The 23,007-nt window shown below is 38.3% G+C and overlaps 2 protein-coding genes and 1 non-coding gene across 3 annotated transcripts; all 3 read left to right on the top strand.

Moving 5' to 3' along the window:
- Positions 1 to 66: 66 nt before the first annotated feature.
- Positions 67 to 138, top strand: trnap-cgg (transfer RNA proline (anticodon CGG)). Its single transcript has one exon. It is a non-coding gene; the product is annotated as a tRNA-Pro (tRNA).
- A 359-nt stretch (positions 139 to 497) lies between these two features.
- On the top strand, positions 498 to 5,414 carry thap12b (THAP domain containing 12b). Its single transcript, XM_053506878.1, has 5 exons — positions 498 to 707; positions 1,744 to 1,864; positions 2,567 to 2,674; positions 3,048 to 3,084; positions 3,175 to 5,414. Exons 1-5 carry the CDS (start codon positions 619 to 621, stop codon positions 5,031 to 5,033), a joined length of 2,214 nt encoding a protein of 737 aa, XP_053362853.1. The 5' UTR covers positions 498 to 618; the 3' UTR covers positions 5,034 to 5,414.
- A 967-nt stretch (positions 5,415 to 6,381) lies between these two features.
- map6b (microtubule-associated protein 6b) lies at positions 6,382 to 22,478 on the top strand. The gene is made up of 3 exons (XM_053507641.1): positions 6,382 to 7,842; positions 9,291 to 9,510; positions 22,080 to 22,478. The coding sequence occupies exons 1-3, from the start codon at positions 7,166 to 7,168 to the stop codon at positions 22,284 to 22,286; spliced, it is 1,104 nt and encodes a 367-aa protein (XP_053363616.1). The 5' UTR covers positions 6,382 to 7,165; the 3' UTR covers positions 22,287 to 22,478.
- Positions 22,479 to 23,007: the final 529 nt, after the last annotated feature.

Raw genomic sequence — 23,007 nt, 5'->3', positions numbered from 1 at the left:
CAAAAATAGAACGAACAACGGAACTTGTAGTTATTTAAAGAAATAGAAGCGCTCTGTGAAGCATGCGGCTCGTTGGTCTAGGGGTATGATTCTCGCTTCGGGTGCGAGAGGTCCCGGGTTCAAATCCCGGACGAGCCCATAATTTTTAAGGTTTCCTTTATAAATTTAAGGTAAAAGGACGAATCAAACTGTGTAACTCTGTTGTAAATTAAATTCACATTATAGCCATTTATCAGCGCAAATGCTAATTTAACACCAGCTGCCCTGCTAACACCGTCTCACCTCTAACAACAAACCTAAATTGGGAAAAGCTGAGCGGCATTTATTATCTAACATCCTGTATTGTGTTGTGTATTTATAATAACCCTTTAAACTACCTTCATACTGTATTATCTATTGTTTTTTATTTGTTTCATTCTATTTAACAGACGTTCCTCGTCACAGAAGCATTATGGGACGTCTGTCGCGATGCATTCTGGGATAGCAGCTCTGTGCATTGTTAGCTGTTTAGCTAGCTGTGTAGTAGCTGTGCGTACAACACTGTTTCATTTGAATACATCTAAATAATGCTTGGATTATAAACCTTAAGGGGTTATATTTACACCATTATCATAAACAATGCCCAATTTCTGCGCGGCTCCAAACTGCACCCGGAAAAGCACGCAGTCTGATCTGGCTTTCTTCAGGTTTCCAAGAGACCCTGAGAGGTAAGTGTGCTGCTAGCAAACGGCCACGTTTTACACAATAAACCTAGGTCCACTAAGGTGCTAAAGAGGAAATGAACAAGCGCACCATCGGGCTAGCAGATTAGCTTGAAAGAGACGAAAAAACAAGTAAGAGCTAACTAGAAAAAGCTAAGTTAGAAGAGCTAGTGCGCTTGTTTGTTTTTCCACCTATACTCCTACAGCTTTACTTCCGGATCACGCTCTCATGCCGTCTCTCCATTGGTCTGTGTTTTGCTTTGTGAACATTTTCAGCCAATCATTGTGCAGAAGCCCGGATGTGTTAGAATACGGGTGGATAGAAGGGGTTGATTCATGAGGATTGAGTGATTCTGGCAAATAATTTTTATTTGTTTAATGCTTTTAATATGAAACATATTACAAATACCATCTCCCCGAGACACCATAAGGAAGGAACCTTCAAAGAAACCAGACTCAAAAACACTCATTCAGTCACCTTTAGCTTTTTACAGAACACTAGGTGCTGTGGCCAGTTCATGTGTGAAAATTATTTGTTGTGCTTCCAGAACCACTCTTTAACATTTAAGTTGTGGAATTTGGCCATGTCATCAGGAAAGAAAAACTCCATAAATGTGATAACCTGGTCATTTAGTACATTTTATTGCCACATTATCTAGACCTGACCAAATGAAGCAAACCCAGATCACAACACTGCCTCCAGAGGCTTGTACAGTGGACATTATGCATGATGGGTGCATCACTTCTTAGTGCTTCACTTCTTACCATGATCTGCACATAACTTATCCTGGACTCATCAGACAACATGACACGTTTCCATTGCACCAAAATCTAAACTTTATGCTCTCTAGCAAATTGAAGCATTTTTGTCATCAGTTTCACTATCCAGTGGTTACCTTATGGCCTCACAGCAGTGTAGTCCCAATCCTGTGAGTTCTCATTACATTGTGTGTGTATGAAGACAAATCTTTCAGTCAAACGGCCAGTAGCTGGAACTGAATGAAAATGTAACACCTCTGTAATGTCTTGTTCTTGTGGACAGATGTAGGCTTTGGGTGGAGAATTGTCGCCGTGCAGATCTTGAAGAGAAGACTCCTGATCAGCTCAATAAACATTACAGACTATGTGCAAAGCACTTCGAACCAGCGATGATTTGTAAAACGGTGAGTGTTCTTACTTGAGGTAATTACTCTGTACAACTTTAAGACAGACTGTGGGAGCGACTCTGTTACTGTCAATGACTTCAGCGCTTTACTTTTTTATTCTTTAGGATAAATTGTTTTAAATAATTATTAGGACTTTGTGTGATGCTAAGATTTTTGTGTGATGCTAAGATAATCAAGGCCTGAGCCTGACCTTGATTATAGTACTCACTCCGCGCGTGGACTGCGGGTCTCACTCACTCCGCGCGTGGACTGCGGGTCTCACTCACTCCGCGCGTGGACTGCGGGTCTCACTCACTCCGCGCGTGGACTGCGGGTCTCACTCACTCCGCGCGTGGACTGCGGGTCTCACTCACTCCGCGCGTGGACTGCGGGTCTCACTCACTCCGCGCGTGGACTGTGGGTCTCACTCTCTCCGCGCGTGGACTGTGGGTCTCACTCTCTCCGCGCGTGGACTGTGGGTCTCACTCACTCCGCGCATGGACTGTGGGTCTCACTCACTCCGCGCATGGACTGTGGGTCTCACTCACTCCGCGCGTGGACTGTGGGTCTCACTCAATCCGCATGTGGACTGTGGGTCTCACTGCGTGACAGTAAAACAGATTTTCTGATTATAAGACTAACACTGACAAACATGTTTTGATGGTTGTTGTTGGTCAGTGTCTTGTGTAGCTGAATGTTGATTTCTCTCTGTTAATACAGAGCCCTTATAGGACGGTGCTGAGAGATACTGCTATACCTACCATTTTTGATTTAACCAGCCACCTCAGTAATCCACACAGCAGACATCGGAAACGCATCAAAATTTTGGTACACTGCTCTTTTTAACTCTGTATTAAACTTTTAACGAAGAAAGAGTATAGCAACATATAGCGGCGTAATGGCTGTTAATAGAACATAAATAATAATAACCCCAAACGGGTTAATCGTTATTTAACAACAAAATGCCTTTTATTTGTCTCTTGTGGTGTTATGATGCATTAATGATACCATTTTATATATTTATATATATATATATATATATATATATATATATATATATATATATATATATATATATATATATATATATATATATATAGAGAGAGAGAGAGAGAGAGAGAGAGAGAGATAATTATATATATATATATATAATTTTTTGGATTCCTCATTTATCTTGTTTCATTTATGTGTTTGTTTCTAGACAGATGAAGAGGTACAAAAAATCAAAGAGCGAAGATGTGAGTATTCATTAGATCTATTAAAAATATCTGTTGAATGTCAGGATTAAAACATTTTGTAAATATTAGTTTTTCCTTCACATTTTTTAGTGGAGTCTTCATTAGAGCACATGCTCTCAAAAAAGGATAAAGGTGCTGGCGAGGATGAGACAGAGGCTGATGATGTACCCCAGCTGACTGCTCATCAAAAAGAACTAAGAGAGTTCTTAAGGTCTTTACTTGAGGTGATTGTTTTAATAGGAAAACAAAACATCCAATTGAGTTACCAATCAAAAGAAGAGCCGTTTATCAGGAGCACATTTCAGGCTTTGCTGGAAAACCGCATTAATGCTGGTGATGATGTTCTCAGAGCACGGTTTGAAGGAGCAGCTGTTAATGAGGAATTTTGGCCCAAAGTACAGCAAAAGCAACTTATGGATGTTTGCGAGAAATGCGTCCGAGACGAGCTTCTGCAGGAAGTCAGGGAAAGCCGTTTCTTTTCACTAGTGACCGGGGAGCTGGTTGAATTTCCAGAAGGTCAGCACATCCCAGTTTTCCTGCGTTTTGTGGACCAAAGCAACACTCTCAGGGAGGAGTTTGTAGAGTTTCTCTTATTTGAAGGAGAGGAGCAACCTATGGCGGACAAATTGGAGTCTCACATCATAAAGGAATGGGATCTGAGCATGGAACACTGCAGAGGTCAGGCACATGCAGGTTCTGGTGTCTTTGGCAGTAAGATGAAAACTGTAGCCAACCAGCTGATGGAGAAGTACCCAATGGCCATGAACACACCATGTGCAACTTATGCACTTAATGTTCACCTAGCTAACAGTATTCCACTAACTGGTGTTCAAGTTGTAATGTCGGTTCTTAAAAAGACAGATGCCTTCTTTAAGGCTTCTCCACTTCTGCAGGTTGAACTAGACAGCGCAATCACCATTCTCTCTCAGGGCAATGTAGAGAAAGGAGAAGATCTCAAGGAGAACTGTCGTGCCAACTGGACAGAGCTGCATAATGTGTTTGAGATGGCTGTCGATTTGTTAGAGCCGCTACTGCTCTGCATGGACAGCATACATGACAACGAAGACTGGAAATGGAACGACCAGTTCACCAGCGATGCTTATGCCATCTCTGAGGCTTTGGCAGACTTCGAGTTTGTGGTTACCCTGGTTGTGATGAAGAACGCGCTCTCGTTTACAAGAGCTTTTGGTAAAAACTTGCAAGGAGAGACTCTTGATGTGTATTTTGCAGCCAGCAGTCTTACAGCTGTTTTGCATTCTTTGCATGAGGTTCTTGACAACATTGAAGTTTATCATGAGTTCTGGTTCGAGGAAGCTGTAAATCTGGCCACAGCCATGGAGATCCCAGTAAAAGTGCCCAGATTGTTTCTCAGAAAGCAACGAGCAATTGAACAAGTTGAAATACAGGCCGAGTCCTTTTACAAAGAATATCTAACACTTCCGGTCATGGAGCACATCACTCAGGAAGTAAAGGACATGTTCTCAGATAACCTTATCAGGGCTCTTAAGTGCCTGTCTCTTGTTCCAGCAGTCATGGGCCAGATGAAATTTAACACCTCGGAAGAAGCCCATGCAGACATATTCAGAAGCGATCTCCCTCAGCCGGACACACTGCCTGCAGAGCTTCACTGCTGGAGGATCAAATGGAAACACAGGGGAAAGGAAGTCAACCTGCCGTGCACCATTCATGAAACGCTGCAGCACTCGGATGTCAAGTTCTTCCCAAATGTCAACGCGTTCCTGAGGATTTTGGCATCCTTACCTGTATTAACGTTAGGGGGTCAGGGAGGCACCGGACAGAACCGCCTACAGGCTTACCTTTCAGACACGCCAGTGAGGCACAGGTCGAAGAGTTTAGCTGTGCTGAATATTAATTACCATGTTAAAACAGATCTAGATGAAATGGTTGAATGTTATATAAAAAGTTACCCAGGAGAAGAGAGTGTTTAAATGCCTTTTCAGAGACTCAACAGTGGAAATCATCTCTGAAACACGCTGTGCTTATGAGCATAGGGTGGATTAAATTATTTATATTTTTATAAATAGTGTATTTAATTTTTATATTTTGCAGGATTGTATTATTTTTCTGTGTCCAGTAGTCATTAAAATGTTAAAATGTATTTCTATTGTTTTATATACTTTATCAGCCTAAATGTGATTAATCAAATTCATAATAAATCGGTGTGTATAATTTCCACCTGTGTAAAACTGGACTAACATGTGGAAGTGGAAAAGGGTAAACAGTCTAAAAAATCATAAAACATATTGCATTGTTTTTAATTCTCTACTTTATTTACAAAATGAAATAAATGAATTGGTTTTAATATAAAATTCCGACTTCTCCCATATTTCTTATATTGTTTTTTAAAATCCATTTAGTCAGTTGTATGTAACTTTTAACAAAAGACATTGCCAGTAAGCATCTTTATATGAATTCTAAATACATATTTGGAATAGTAATGAGCAACCCAGAAGAAGTCCCTGAAACAACATGTAAAGACTCAGAAACTGAATCAAGAACAACAGTAAATTTTATAATTTATTTAATGTGAAGGTCCACCTCGTGTATTATTTTGTTTAATAGACTGAACTGAATTTTATTTTTTTTATCTTTTTGCCTCCAGTTTCCAGTCTCTTGCTCTGATCTTGCCACTAGAGGGTATCGTTAGTGTTTCTCTTAAAAGATTGAAACAAAGGAACATGGGTGTGACTCATCAGCCTCCAACTCCTTTAACTTACCCAATCTTTCTAAAAGATGCAGTTTCACAATTCCAGTTCTAAAGCAGAACAAATTGGTAACGTTGCATCTCATTATTCTAATCTGACGATTTCTAGGTTTTAATAAGTATAAGAGCTGCAAAATCCCTAAACAGTAAAACCTTGCTTCACTTTAAAGCACGACCTTAATTATGGATGAGTGGGAAAAAATAGTTTAAAATAGGAAGCACACAACCCAGACATGCACTGAGGGTTATGCGGGTTGTGTCAGTATTTTATTTAACAATCTGACATACTGCCTAATCAAACTTTCAGTGTCTAATTGAGCTTGACCCTTTTCACACTTTTTCTAGCAAAAACAAGTACCATAAAAATAAACATGCATCACAGAGAACTGCTATTTTTATGATATTAGCCAATGGTTTAAGCAGAGGAGTGAGAGGGGACTAGCACACTTTCCCTCCTCTAACAGGCTCCATTTAACTAATTGAGTTGAAGTGGGTGTGTAAGAGCAGGGAAAACACTGAAACATGCATGACAGGACAAGTGATTGATATACAGAGTCTATAAATATCATAAATTAATATTATACATTGTTTCAGTTTTTCTTTTTCTGAAGTGTGTATACATTTTGTTTGGCTCACCCTATAGGACTAAACATGTAACATGTGTATAAGTTCTCCACCGCATTACTTAATGTTATATTAGTTTTAATGTTATACGTAATGTGTATAATCATATAAGAGAAGGGTAATATTAAAAAGCACTTTACTTGCACAGATGTCTGTTTGATTTTCAAGCCTTTCCCAGCAAACTATTTAGTTTAATCTAAATATACAGTATATCAAAAAAATAAAGATTAATTACTAGCCAGCATTATCTTAGTACGAAGCATTACATTAATCACCCTGATGCATCCCAATCCCTGTAATAAAGAGATCACTTCGGATTGTGACATGCGGCCTAACTGAAGGTTAGAATGAGTAGACAAAAGCCTAAACGTGAAATTGTTCGAAGTCTCGGACAGGAAGTGGTTAAATTGGGGGCGTGGCTTGTGGGTGCCGCTGTCCAGCCGCAGCCGTCTGCAGGTGACGGCCGATTTTACGCAGCAATCTTCCACAACCAGGCGGGGCTGCGCTCACACTCATCAGGCCTTTACAACAACTGTTTTGGGTGGAAATTCGAAAAATAAAAAAATCCTTTCGTGGGTTGTTGGAACAATACGGCAAGATTTGACTGACGTCGCCTTCTAACAGAAATCCATCCGAACAGAACAAGTCGCGCTCTATCCGTGGAAAGAAGAGGACGGAGAAACCCAATGCCTGATTTTTCCTGAGGAGAAATCGCTGCTGCAGGTCTTCGGCATGGCGTGGCCCTGCATCACCCGCGCCTGCTGCATCAACCGCTTCTGGAGCGAGCTAGATAAAGCGGACATCGCCGTGCCGCTTGTCTTTACCAAGTACTCGGACGTGGCCGAGGTGCGGCACCTCCATCCGCAACCGGGGCCGTTAGCGCAATCGCATCATCCCAGCGCGGTCGCCATAGGAACAGAGCCCGCCCACACCGCGCCACAGGACGCGGCTGCAGCATCAGCATCCTCGGCGGCGCGCGGGTCGTCCGTCACGCGCCAGGACTTCAAACCCTGGAGAGTCAAACCGGAACCGAGCTGCAAACCCAAAAACGAGTACCGCCCGTGCCAAACACCGTTCGATAACGAGACGCAGTACCGCAAAGATTATAAACCGTGGCCTATTCAGAAACGCGGAGATCACCCGTGGATCCCCAAAGCCGAGATCAAGAGCCAGAAGCAGGAGCACGTGACCTTAGAGCCGGACACGGGCGTGGAGAAGTGCGAGATCGAGGAGAGAGTAAAAGAAAAAGATGTCAGTGAGGAGAAGAAGAAGAGACCGGTGAAGAAAGAGGAGGATGCTGAGACTGGAGAGAAGAAGAAGGAGCAGAGAGCAAGCTCCAAAGGAAGGTCCGAAGCTGATGCTCTAAACAGGCAGATCAAGCAGGAGAGAACCGCAGGAAGCTCATACAGGTAAAAAGTGACACAAACTCTCAAATTTGGCATGACCTCACCAATGTTTTGGTGTCATTTGGTTAAAATTATACATTTATTGACTGTTTGTAATACACGCCTTCTCAGGACCTGCACCTTACACATGGCTGCACTGTGCACAAGCCTGTGACTGTCTATATTAAAGATATAGTAAAAACAAGCAAGGTAACTAGTGTATAAAGTAATGTAAGGATAGCAAAACTAAAATATTTTTTTTTATTTTAGAAGACCCAAGTTGGCCTATTTGTTTTAAAATACAAAAACATAAAATATTGCATTTCAGTTCAACATTGGTCATTGTCACAATGCAGTTTTATAGATTTAAAGAATCAAGAAAAAATGAATTGGAACATGTACCAGTATATACCATAACTATCAGTATTATCCACATGAGCCTCAAATGAAACACTGGAATCAATAATCACGCCAAGGTCTTTTACTGTGTCATCAGAAAGCTTACCTCTAGCTGGATGTGGCAGAAGTATGGAAAAGGAGGTTAAAATCATCCAGTGTCTAATGTCTTTTACACATTCATCAACTGTATTAAACTGGTGTCTCTCATCTGGCTTTGCTGAGACATATAATTGTGTATCATCAGCATAACAGTGAAAACTAATACCATGCTTACGAATTATGTTACCCAGAGGAAGCATATAGGGAGAACAACAGAGGGCCTTTAATATTAATTTAGTTTTTACTTAAAAATGTATTAAACTGTAAAAACTATTTGAACCATTTACTATACTATTATTATTGTTATTTTTATTATTATTATTATTATTATTATTTCACTACTCTCATGTACTTTGACGAGCATTTTGTTAGTCAGTGAATCCTAAAAACCTGAGACTAAAATAATAATCTTTTTTTAATCTGTTCCCCACCATCTGTACTTTAAATGCCATTAATGGTCTGGTTTTGTTGTACTGTTTAACAAAAATTATCAGAATATCACAAAAAATGTTTTTTATTTTATTTTATTATCTAACAGGGTTTGCTTAATTCCAGCTTAGCTATGGTCACAGAGCCAGAATCACTAATGATATTATGACATCCTAGCAACTATAGTCCCAGGAAAAAAAATAATAATAATAATAATAAATGTACTTGCATGTTGGAAAATCTGATGTCACTTATATATATCAAAAAGGTCTTGTTGTGTGATGAGAAAGGACATTCTAATAAAAGAAATGGCATATGTCAGATATAAAATGTACATGGGGTAATAAATGCTAGCAAAATAAAATTTTATGTTATTTTTGTGTCAAGCTGTCCCATGTACTGTACTGTACAGGCGCATTTGGCAAGCTAAAATGAACAGCCTTAAACAGCCTGCTACAGTTGCTCTTGGTCTTACTGCCATGTTTCTCATGCTAAAAAAGTCCAAGTTAGAAAACAAACGTTGATTATGATACTCTATTTTCCAGAATGGAGTTCAAAGCATACACAGATGTAAAGCCGGTGAAACCCATTAAAGCTAAGTCACAGTACAAACTGACGACGGAGGAGAAGGCTAATTTGGAGACGAGCTACAGTGCCACTTTTAAAGGAGAGCAAGGGAAACCAGAGGCCACAGATAACAAACAGCTGGAGCGACGCAGGATACGCAGCCTGTATAACGAGCCCAGCATTAAAGAACCCAGCAAGGTATGCAAGTAGTAAAGGGAGTCTAACAGTCACGCTAGCCACAGCAACAGAGTGTTTAATACATTTAATAACATAGCACTAATATGTCACAATATTAACTTTTAGACACAAAATGTGTGTGTGTGGGGGGAGGGGACTTTTATCAATGGACATTGTCGCAAAGCAAACAGAAATAAAACATTCTGGACATATATTTTTAAAAACTTATACATTTTTTAGCTTCATCACCTTATGTGTAATGAGCATGCCTGAGATGAGAGTGGCAAGGACAACTCCCCAAGATGAGTTGACATGAGGTAGAAACCTTGAGGAGAACCATACTCAAAAGGGAACCTGTCCTCATTTGGGTGATACTGGATAGTTTGACCCTAAATAAATCACTTCTTTATCTGCATTATAAGGTCAAAAGTGCAAGTAGTGAGACAGGAAAGACATTTTGGTTAGCAAAGTCCATTTTGTTAAGGTCAACAACTGTGCACTTAGTGAGACTTGAGTGCAAATCTGTTTCTGGCAATTTCGGTCCTAAAACTATTTCAAGACATCATTTAACATTGTGTACTTAGAACTTTACAACAGTTTGGATAAGGCTTACAGATGCGTTGAACATTTAATGTATTCTTCCCTGAATGCGAGGGAGGTCTTAGCCCTTCTAACCTATTTGTAGAAAATGTAAAATAATATGCATATTGCATTGAAAGTATTTTAAGTCCAAATGAAGAGCTGCTCTGTGTCAAAAACCTCATTTAAGTTTATTTTAAAGTTAATATCTGTTAGGATTTTTGCAAAAAAAAAAAAAAAAAAAGTTACAAAGTTTCCATTATTGCTATTGAGTAATTATCTAGCCTATAGATGGTTCACGTAAGATCTTTTTCCACTTTTGATGAAAAATAGCAACTTACAAAATGAAAAGTTTTTTTTTGAATGGGGTATCCCTTTTTTAATGAGGCACACCCTTTTTATAATGTAGCATGTAACTGTACAACGTAATTGAACATACTTACTATTCACTTGTCAACAATGAAGTGAGTCTGATTAATCCTAAATATCAAGAGTAATTTATGCATAAGTTTATACAACAGAAATTTCAAAACATTAAATCGACCATGGAACACCACAAAGGTCATCATTAACAAGTAAAGGAAATCAGTACAGCTGCTTATTGCCCTCTCAGTACCCAGGAAATTTGATTATCTTGCTTTGGACGTGCCAGTGGTGATGCTCAATTTCCTGATTTCAATATTTACTGCCCTCTCTTTTCAGATAGTGAAACTCTAAACGAATTAAAAAACGTATGGTCATCCTGTGCACTAAATGATCTACTTACCTTAGATGACCTTACTCTGGCTCATGTAGAGCTAACTAAAGGATATCTGCCTTATATTAAATTTGTCCCATTTAATATCCAAAGCATCCTTATTAGACCTAAACCATCCTGCTAAATCTAAAGTAATTAATGTTATGCTGAGTAATAAACTATTACTCAACATACTTTGCCTCTGGGATTCTTGCTCTGGATTTTAATGACTATTTCAATGACTACATCCTTTAGAAACACTAAGGAAAGAAAAAGCATCTCCTGATTATTGGATCCCTGTAGATAAAGCTTTATGCCAAAATAGATGTATTAGGTAAATTTGTAATCTTTAATGATACACTTATCTGTTCACCATTCTTGGAAACCCATGCCTGCCATTTGAAACAGATCCTATTCAAGCTACTGGAGGACCAACTAACTTTTTGTCAAGCTAGAAAAATGTAATTTTCATGTTTAAGTGATTTCCTTTCTGGGAATCATCATTGAATCACAAGGGGCCACCATGGATTAAGTCAGGATGACCATCATATCAGAATATTCCACATCCCCTAGTGTTTAACAACATTTTCTAGCATTCACCAGATTCCACAGGTCATCAATTTGAGGATTTTGCACAGTTGTCAGCCCATTACCTCACTGTTACATTAGGGATCTAAAAAACAGTAGCACTCACTTCAGCACCTATTCTAAAACACTCAGGCCCAACCAAGCCATTTGTGATGAAACAGATACATCAGAAACTGGAGTTGGTGTAGTCCTGTCACAAAGGTTCATGGAAAGGTCTAAGCTTCATCCAGTGGCATTCTTTTCCAAGAAAGTTATCCTGACCAAAACTACTGTGCAGACAATCTATTTACCACCTATACTGACCTATGTAAACATCTAAGAGACTAAACCTATGACAGACATGGCGGACCTTTTTTTTGCCTAGTTTTAACTCTGATGAAGTGCCCGGAAAGGTTGATTTACTCTCCTCTTTTCACTTCAAAGATTAAGGAATTTAGTTCAAAAACAATTTTGCATAACTTGGGGCACAAAAAAAGAAGTCTTGGGTTCCCAAGATCAATGAATACTTCCAGAATGCCTTTACAATCACACTTTCATGCCTTTAGACAGGCTCATCATTTGGGTTCTCACTGCATTTGCTTCTGGACATCCTGGCACTCAAAAGACAATGCTCCTAAAGGTAATATACTGGGGCTCAAGCATACACTCAGACTCCTAAATATTCAGACATTCACAAGTGCATTTTTTCATGTTCCATGCACATCCAGAGTGAGGTACCCTGTACACTTCCCTCAGACCAGCTAAAGCTTTTGCCTTTGCTAAAAATGTCCACAGTCCCACATAGCACAGTCAAACCTTGGATTGTGAGTATAATTTGTTCCAGAAGCATGCTTCTATATTAAAACACTTGTATATCAAAGCGAATTTCCCCCCCAAAATACTAAATATAAAGTAAAAATAAAACAAATTAACCTGCACTTTACCTTTCATCTTTTCAAGCATACACTTAGACTCCTAAATATTCAGACATTCACAAGTGCATTTTTTCATGTTCCATGCACATCCAGAGTGAGGTACCCTGTACACTTCCCTCAGACCAGCTAAAGCTTTTGCCTTTGCTAAAAATGTCCACAGTCCCACATAGCACAGTTAAACCTTGGATTGTGAGTATAATTTGTTCCAGAAGCATGCTTCTATATTAAAACACTTGTATATCAAAGCGAATTTCCCCCCCAAAATACTAAATATAAAGTAAAAATAAAACAAATTAACCTGCACTTTACCTTTCATCTTTTCAAGCATACACTTAGACTCCTAAATATTCAGACATTCACAAGTGCATTTTTTCATGTTCCATGCACATCCAGAGTAAGGTACCCTGTACACTTCCCTCAGACCAGCTAAAGCTTTTGCCTTTGCTAAAAATGTCCACAGTCCCACATAGCACAGTCAAACCTTGGATTGTGAGTATAATTTGTTCCAGAAGCATGCTTCTATATTAAAACACTTGTATATCAAAGCGAATTTCCCCCAAAAAATACTAAATATAAAGTAAAAATAAAACAAATTAACCTGCACTTTACCTTTGAAAAGAATCCCGACAGAGCAGTGTTTCTGTTAATGGGTGTTTGTGCACATACACGCATGTGTATGTATGTATGTGTGTGTGTTTGAAGCTAAAGTAAGACTGCTGTGTAGAATGACTCTCTCCCTTACACAGGGCACGATAACTATATTTGTTTAATCCATCTAACCAGACATCCATAAATTCTCTCTCTGCCTCACACACAGTCTGCATGCGCACGCACACACACAGCCTCCCCTCCTCTTTTCATCTTAAGACACACACTTGTCACTGCTGTAAAGTAAAAATAAAACAAATTAACCTGCACTTTAGCTTTAAAAATAATCCTGACAGAGCAGTGTTTCTGTTAGTGTGTGTGTGTGTGTGTGTGTGCGTGTTTGTGTGAAGGCGAAAGGAGGAGGGAGGGGGCTATTGTATAGGATGACTTTTACACATACACACACAGAGACACACACACATTTGCACTGAGACTGAGCATGGGTGACAATTACCCATAATCCCGTAGCGCATGAGAGAAAAAAAACAATTGGCTTAGTTGTGATCATGTGACGCTTGGCAGACAAAGCATATGCAAACTTCTCATACATTAAGACCTCGCTTGTTTATGAAGTTACAATTTTGCAAAACGCTTGCAGACCATGTTACTCGCAATCCAAGGTTCCACTGTACTTGACGTAATCAAGAAAGTCCCTTAGTCCCAAGGCTATACCATAATAATGGTTAAAGTGGATCAATAGTCTGTTTATCCCCACAGCTTTGGAAATGGCCAAGCTCCTTTTCAACTATGTCTTCTGTTATTTTAGAGTAGCATACCAGAAAATGTAGTCAGTGACTGAGACACCTGACCGATCTTTCCCAACCTCATGGAAAAGCTAAGGGTGACAGAACTTAAGGTTCTCACTCACAAACCTTATGGCCAAGTTGAAAGTGTCAGTGGAAAAATCAGCATCCTCCTTAGAGCTTATGGTTTGGAGAATCAGTCTCTCCAAACATAGACTTGTAGGGATATGGTCCTAAAAACATTCATGAGTACTAGCACACCATTTCCTTTTCCACTTTTTGGGGAGATCCTGAAAGGCTACAGGTCACAGAGAATGCCTGAATCAGTTTAGAACTACAGTTTCCTGGTTTTACAGCAGCATGCATACGTCGATTAACTTTAATACCATTAACACCAGGTGACCTGAACAACATTGATTGCTAACTCTCCACTAACTCTTTGCTGGATCATGGGTACAAGTCACTAAAAATAGTCAATGCAGCTTGGGATGCGCCAGACAAACAAGTCCAATCCATGAAGTACCCACCACACATCCCACAGCACCCAAGGATCTACTGCCAAAGTCCTTGTACCAGACACCACATGTAACATACTTGTAACATACCCTTAGAGTCCTTAAGGAGTCATGCTTTGTTACGCGTTGATAAATTTAAATGCAATAAAGTCTCTCAATGAGGAAAATTGTAATCTATGGATCCTTTGCCTCAGTGCTCCCTTTGTGCACCTTTGTATCTATTATTACTGGTAAGTATCCTTAATATGAAAGATTACTCAGGTACTTCTACTGCGAAAAGGTGGTGAAACTTGTGACCTTAACAACTATAATCGCACATCTAAGATGTTTTGTCTGTTTCAGATTCTTACTAGTTAGGTCACAAATACATAGTTTCATGGAAATTAGTAGTCCTTTAGCTACAACAGTCAGAATTTAGAACTGCACACAACACAAGAACTGTTGCAGCATTGAATGCAAATTCACTTAAGGAAAAAAAAAGCATTGTGCTGCACTTTTTATTAATCTGTCAACTGACTTTTAATACAGTTGATCATACCATTTTGTTGAGAAAGCTGCTTTCTATGGTATTTGATGTTTCTTTGGTTAACTGATTTAAAGCGTACTCCTCTGAAAGATTTGCAGGTTGTTTGAAATAAAGTCTCTGGTTAGTGATACTCAGGGATCAAAATTAGGCCCATTAATTTTTAGCTTGTACATAAATAATACTTTTATTACAAGTCAAAACTGTAATGCACATTTTTTTATACTGATGATACTATTTTGTATGCTATTGGCTCTATTGCCACTCACAGTAATGCTGCTTTGACAGTTTCCAGACCTCTCTGCTCGAATCACCAACGTTCCCAATTTTCTCCATGCATTAAATCAAGATGCAATTTAATAATTTAACTTTAAATTCTATAGCTGTATAGCGAATATAGTAAATACAATCTGAAAATTGGAATTTTTTTTAAAAATTGTAATATTTAAAATAATGAGCCAGTATTTTATTCACTAAAGAACATAAAGAACATAACAAATGTTTAAGCAGAGAAATTTGACACTTTTTTTAATAACATTATCCATTATCTTTGTTGGATGCCCGTGGCCTCAGACGACTATGCATGACTCATCAGCATGTTTTATCAGCATGTCACTGACATTGCTAAATGGGCCCAGGAATACTTCCAGAAACCTCTGTTCGTAAAGACAAGCCACCATGCCATCTGGGGGAGCATAACTGCATACAGTATGGGCGCTTGCATAGTTTTTAGACGACATCTATTTTAGGGAAGGTGTATTTCAGCAGGAAAATGTAAAACCACATACTGCAGGTTTTACAATACCATGACTTTGTCCGGGTGCTGAATTAGCCTGCCTGCAGTCCAGAGCTGCGGCAAAGCACAGTTGGTGCATCATTAAACAAAAAATACGTCAAAGACGACCACAAACTCTTCAGCAACTGGAAGCCTATATCAGGCAAGAATGGCGCCAAATTCCAACGCCAAAACTAAAATATTCATAACCTCAATGCCCAGACGTCTCTTAACTGTTTTGAAAAGAAGAGAAGGTGCTACACCATGGTAAACATACCCCAGTCCCAACTTTTTTGAGACCTGTAGCAGGCATCAAATTTGAAATGAGCTCATTTTGTGCACGGAATTGTAAAAAAAATATATTGGCTCATGTGACTTAAAAGTCTAGTTCTTTATTTTATTTACATTAAAAAAAAAAGTCCCAACTTTTCCAGAATTTGGGTTGTATTTAGAAGTTAGACTGTTGATTGTTCTTCATCTTATTTTGAACATCTTGTTCAAGAATTAAACATTCTAATTGGTTTCTTATAACAAAACCGAGTTTGTTTCTGTTTCAGCAACAGGAAAAACTTTTATACAGTCCATAATGTTATCCACATTGGATTACTGAACTATCTTGTATGCTATTCAATTGCTCACAGAAGATAGAGAGAGTAGTTTATTAATCCCAAAGGGAAACTGTAATGTTACAGCAGCCAGTTAATCAATTATACAAGCAAGGTACAAATGCACAATGTGTGAAAGGATATTAAAGGGTCACAGTAAAATAAATTTATATGGTCATCATTGCTATCTTGAAGACATAACCTTATGTATAAGGCTCTTCTTACAAAGATGCAAGATATGTAACATCTTCAGTCGAGTTTAGGAATCATAACCATAACATCAGATCAAAGGAGAGCCTGGCTTTAAAGGTTCCAATTCTGAACTATTCTTCTCACTATTGGTATGACTTGCAATGCCCTTGAAGTAGAATAACACATTCCTATGGTACATTTAAAATTTTTATGAACTAATATTGCTGATAATCTTGGTGACTGTTTTGACTGATTGTTGCATCATTTGGTGTTGTTTTAGGCTGAATAAGCAAGGTGTGTTTTTATGTTTATATTTTATTATACACAGGAATCACTATTAACTTTTCTTAATTTTTTTTTCTAATTTATATGTATTCTTTTTTATGTTGTAAATCTGTTTTGCGACAATGACCATTATTAAAAGCGCTATACAAATAAAATTGAATTAAATTGAAAAAGCAAAAGAGATTCCAATCTATCAAGTTTTATTAAAGGATAATTTTTGCTATTACTCTGTTCAAAATTACAACACATATCTGTAATTTTACTTAACAGTGGTGTGTAATATTCGAGCAGGAATTTTGCTACCTGCTGATTATTATGTGTAATTGTGTGACTTACATAATTGTGTGACTTATGAATTTCTTACTATGAAAAAAGCTACTGTGAGCTAATATGAGTGCTGTACTTTTGATACTTACGTAAATTTAAAGGTAAGTTCTTCTGTTTTTTGATTGTAAATGAAAGACCTCTACTTTTACTTGAGAAATATTCACCCTAGGAAATCTCTACTTTTACTCAAGTACAAGATATGTGTGTGTTGCCCACCTATGTGAGTAGCTAACTAAGGACAGGAGAGGTCTCTAGTATTTTTCACTTCATGTCTGGGCTATGGAGTAGGGTGGAAACCCATTCTCACAAAATACATCAAAGCCTACCTTATAACCATACTCTTGGTGAAGCATGGTGGTGATAGAATCATGCTATGAAGATGCTTCTTTTCAACTGAAAATCTAATTCAGCTGATTCAAATTCAACTGATTCTTCCTAAATACCATTGTATTTTTTTAACAGAACCTGCATATCTATGTTAGATAACTAAAGAATGAGGAAAATATTTGCCAAGTTGATACACAATATTCTCAAAAAGTATTAAAGGATGTGCACACTACACTTGCTTATTTTCCTAAAATGTTTGCATTTAATTTTGTATGGAATTTTGTTGATTGTGACATTACATTGAAGCCAGTGGCGGCTGGTGCAAATTTTTTGTGGGGTTGGTGGGCGCCTACAAAATTAAATTAAACTTTTAATAATCGCCTTTAAATAGCTATGAAAAGTGCTGGAAAAGCACAGAGTGTAAGGTCGGCCGCGATCACTTGACTGCTGCTTAATTAGAAGATCAGGTCAATCTGGTCCAAGCTCTTAAACTTTTTTCTTTCTTCGTCCCATCGCCTTGCGAAGGGGTATTTTAGCAACGAAAATTACAGAATTTTTTTTCATATTTAGCTGGCTTAAATTAAAATGAACTAAAAATAAATAATAATAAATTAACAAAAAATCTGCTGACCATTAAAAAAAAAGACTTGTTGAGAATGGTCCAATCACATGAGCCCAAATATTTAAAAACAATATTGATTCGTTAAGAACAAAAGTGGACGGGTTCCGGGCGCACAGTGCTTCGCCCCAAGGATTATTTAAAAAAAAGTCCAATTAGAGCTCAGCCTCAAATCACATTCTTTTTAAAAATCTACGTGCCTACATAGACACTCGTTTGTTCGGCGCCCCACGTACACGAATGAAATGAACGTAATACAGTTCAGATTTTTCTTATTGTAAATAAATTATATTTAGAAATACCGAGGAATATTGTGACTAAATGACATTATTTGATTATTAAAATAAATAATTACATGTTAAAGTAGCATTCTTCTCTGCCTAACTTTAAGGGGGCGCGCCCCAGTGTCCCTTATTGACCGGCCGCCACTTATTGAAGCTAAAAATAGGATTTGACATGATTGCATAATTTATCTTGATTTGTTTTACACCACTCAACCCTGTCATTTTACCAGGTGTGTATAAGTTTTTATATCCACTTTATTTGATTACTCCTAACTAGGTGTGGAATTGTGTATACACATACTGTACAGTAAGTAGATCTGATATACAGTATTTCTGTGTAAAATCTGTTTATTCAGCCCATCTTTTCATCCTCATAGGGTTTGGACAGTGACAGACGTTCTGTTGTAAGTCTGTTCTAGTCAGGTGTGGGATTTCTTTTCAATGTTTCATGCACAAAGCATGGAGGACGTAAACCATCTCAGCACAGCACACCAACATCATGGCTGAGATGATTAGACCTTTCACTGTGGGTCAAATTCAATCCCTCCGCAAAAGTGACAACCCAAAACTGGTTCTAGTGACTAAATACACTGTTTATGCTTTTAGTGTATAAACACTAGATTATACATTAAACTAATATAAGGGATGGATAAATCAGATTCTCTTTTGGCGGATGGGTAGTTAGATTGATTAGATTAGATTAGATTAGATTAGAACATTTTACTACTAGGTGTGGTGGATGAGTGGTGATATGTAGAGATGGGTGGATAGGATTAGCAGTAGTCTTTATGGTACTGAATGCAGTATAATGGCTGGCTGACTTATATGACTGTGCAAGTTCTAACGTGTGCGGTTAAATTCGATAGAAATTGATATCAGCACTCATGCGGGAGGATTGAATGCACACTTTATGAATGATCAGCTTTACAGTCAAAAGACCACTCCTTTATTTGCACGTCACAAAAGCAACATTCACTACGAATGGGCCCTATTTTTCTCCTTTTAATGCAAATGACTAGTGCAAGAATGAAATAAGCACATTCACGCAGCTTAAATTCACATTTAAGAATGTGATATTATTTATGGTTTTACTACTATTTGTCAGTATTGATCTTCTGTAATAGTAAGTCTAACAGAGTTTATCCTGCAGTTTTATTTTGAGACGTTTTTCATTTCAGTTTTTACATTTCACATGCAGCACAGCCAGTCTCTCTTGTGATGAAAAAAAATAATAAAATGTCATCTGCAAATGCATGTTGAAATAGGGCACCATATCCTGATTCAAATAACTGCCATATCTACACTAACAAATGAATAATGAGTTAAAATGTAATTTGTAAAATGTGTCTGTGTGGATTTTTGTGTTTATTTGACATTTAAAGTGTTAGGATTATTGACACCCTTGGTAAAGATTGGTAACAACACTCAAGTTAAACCACTGACTCATTCATACTGTATATTTATTCATTTCCCTCCACTTTTCCTACCTTTTTTAGCCATAGTTACAGATTCCAGCTTCACCTGGAGATCAGCCATTTGACATCAGACATTTAAAAACCATCTGTAAGATCCTTGGTCTGCCTTACTGTCTTCATCCAGTGGGACATATCTGATTCTTGCAGGGTGCCTGAACCTACTCAACTATTTTTTTTCTTGATTTGAAGGAAGAGCAGCTCTGTTCTTTGGCTGTCCTGAATTTCTGAGCGCCTCACCCCACTCCTGGAGAGTAAACCCAGCAACCAAGGAATTGCCTGTAGTTGCATCTTTCAGCGACTATTTTTATGACCATGCATTGGGCTAGGGATATAGACATACTATTGACAAAAGGTAAAATTTTGTTATACACAACTGAAAAGTCTTTGGGGATCCAAGATGGAAGTCCCGTCTATGCCACGGCTATGTGTGGTTATAGTCAAGGCTCAGTGGTTGAGAAGGGTAGTATACTCTCTCTCATTTGTCAATCACAGTGACTCATGGGTATCTTTGAGCTCAGGTGTGCAAAAGAGGACAGATATCCTTTTCTCCGAGTGTGTTACACTACACTGGGATGAGCAGCTAGTGGAAAAGTTGCAGTTAGCTGACTTCATTTCTTGGAGGAAGCATGTGTTATTAATCACCCTCATTGTTGGTAGTCCTAAGGATCGCTCTATTTTTCCAGAGCCTGAGTAGGACGTCCTTTATTCATTTAAAATCTTTTTATAACCCTAGGATTCACTTATCTGGGGAGGCTGAGGGGTGTGTCTCTCATATACTTGGACACATCCTTTTCATGCAATATGAAAAAGTCAGCCTAGATGGCCTAGTGCCTCCTGAAGGGAAGGGATGTCTAATGGAGTGTTCCTCAGTATACACTTGTCCTTGTTTAACATTAACATCAGTACTGGTGACCATCTGTGTGTCTCCCAAGGACTCCCACCTAATCGCTGAATTTTGTCACTTCATTGTACTCTTGCTGCAATTAAAGCATTCCAGTGGTCTGTGTCCTATAAACCTGCAGCTGACCTACAGCTTAGACAAAAATGAAGTTTATTTGCAAGCACTCTGGATAGATTTAGTGTGAAAAGGAGGATGTTATACAGATCATAAACTAATTCCTACCATTAAGTATGGTAGAGGATCTGTGATATGGGGCTGATTTTGCTCCAGAGGCTTAAAGATCCATGTTAAGATATTTGCAACTATATACTTCATAATAAAAAAAAATAAGAAGACACAGGGATTGAAATGGGTGATTATGATGGTACACACCAAAATTCCTAGTGTGGAAGTAACACTCAGATTGTCAAATCAACACCACATAGTGTTAGTCCAGTTGAACTCAGGTGGGTTCTGAAAGTGTCAAACAAACATTAGAAATTTTTCTGTTATTTATTAGAATGCATTTCACTTAATTAAACACAAGGCAGAGGTGTGTGCTGGGTTGATATTCAATTCCGAATCCCACCCATTGCTGTTTGTACCTGGCTGTGATATTTTCTGTCAAAGGAAGAATGTAGTTGATTCTATTTCGGAAAAGGTAACTGTGACACTCTTGTCCAAATTTGCAGTCATGTTAATAATCGTGACCATTCTTGGTTCCATTAGCATTATATCTTCCCATAGATCTGCACCTGCCTGCTTGAGAGTAAAAGCTGGTTTCCCTAATGATTGTTTTTGGTCACACAGCACTCCAGTCACAGTGGTTACACACCCCTAACGTAAAGACATATTTTATAACTCTTTTATCTTTACCAAGGGTGGATGGATATTTATGTTTGAGGTACAATCTTATACGTATATCAATACAATAACAAAGATATTTATAGAAGGATAAAAGTTAATTTGTAAGTAATGTAATGCATGTAATATATTTATACCGATCAGCCATAAAATTAAAATGCAAAATAAGCCTAAGGATTGTGTTGGGTTCCCCTTTGTGCTGCCAGGGCAGCTTTGGCCCCTCAGGGCATGACTCCTCCTCAAGAAATCTGCTGTGTTGTCTGGCAACCGAGATATAAGCGGCAGATCTTGTGGGTGCTGTGGGTTGTGGAACGGGGCCTCCATGGATCCGACTTGTTTATCTGGTATACTTCATAGATGCTCAGTTGGACTGAGATCTGGGGAATTTAGAGGCCAGATCAACAGCCTTGAAATCTTTGCCTGCTAAGAACCAAACACAGAAGACTGTCATGTGCTAGGTTGTCTGATAACTTTCGATTATACAGTAGCAACTTTGCGCCACATTGGCTTTTTTGTGGGATCGGGTTGGCCTTTGATCCCCACAGGCGATCCTGTCACCAGTTTACTCGTATAATTCAACTGAAAGTGTGGCTGATCAGTGTATATTACATGCAGAATGAGCTTATTAATTTAGATATTCATTTGATCCAGATGTCTTTATGTTTAAAGCTGATGTGCAAAATATAATAAATCTTATTTTTGTGCCTATAGCCAGAGAAGCCCAGTGTGTCCCACTCCAAACCCAAAAAGACGACAAGCCATAGTAAAACAGCAAGCAAAGCTAAAGCAAAGCCAAACACTGGAACCCAACCTGCCAAGAAGAAAAGCTCCGTGAGTAAGTTGGAGTTAAAGCCTGATGGAGGAGTCACCAAGAAAAGTAAAGAAATGATTAACAGACTGGCTGAAGGAAAAGATTAGATGCAATTCCGTGTGGTGGGGATTTGGGTGAAAGGGGTCTGTGGTCCGCTGCTAGAAGACTCACTTTTATTTAAGCCCAATTTCAATCTATTAGGCATTCATGTACGGATTGTGGATATGAATTTGACAGCTTGCTTTGCCTTGAATGTCCTATCACTGCATAACCCATAATGATCTTCTTGTTTTGTTTTTTTTTTTACATAAGTCTTAAGCTTTATTGCATGAGATTTGTGAGCAAACACTGCTCAGCCCTTACCATAAATATGTGATTAGAAGTGTACTATTAGAAATCTGTAGTTATTATCATTGGGCTTTAATCACATAACATTTTTACAATCACTTATTACACACCCCTGCTGGATTTAAATCACATGTAATATGTACTGATTAGAGATATTAATTGAATTGCACATATATCTGGCTCCTAGTAGTTTCCTTCCAGCATCTAACTTAATAATTCTTAAAATGCTTCATATTTCATACAGCGAGTGCATCAACAAACACTAACACTAAGTCAGATTTATTATAGCTTTTAGGATATGATAAAATGTTTAGTGCGTGCACTTCTACAATCATAATTCATTGCCCAGTGCACTGCTATATCATCAAGTCATCAAAAACTGCTGCTGAAACATTAACAAATCAGGCCCCTAGTCTTTCAGGATACACATGAAAACAAAACAATGAGTGTTATATACTACAGCCTCGCTGTGTATTTGTG

Source organism: Clarias gariepinus, chromosome 11, assembly GCF_024256425.1.
Source record: "Clarias gariepinus isolate MV-2021 ecotype Netherlands chromosome 11, CGAR_prim_01v2, whole genome shotgun sequence".
NCBI lineage: Eukaryota > Metazoa > Chordata > Actinopteri > Siluriformes > Clariidae > Clarias > Clarias gariepinus.
This window is presented reverse-complemented; position numbering and strand designations above follow the sequence as displayed.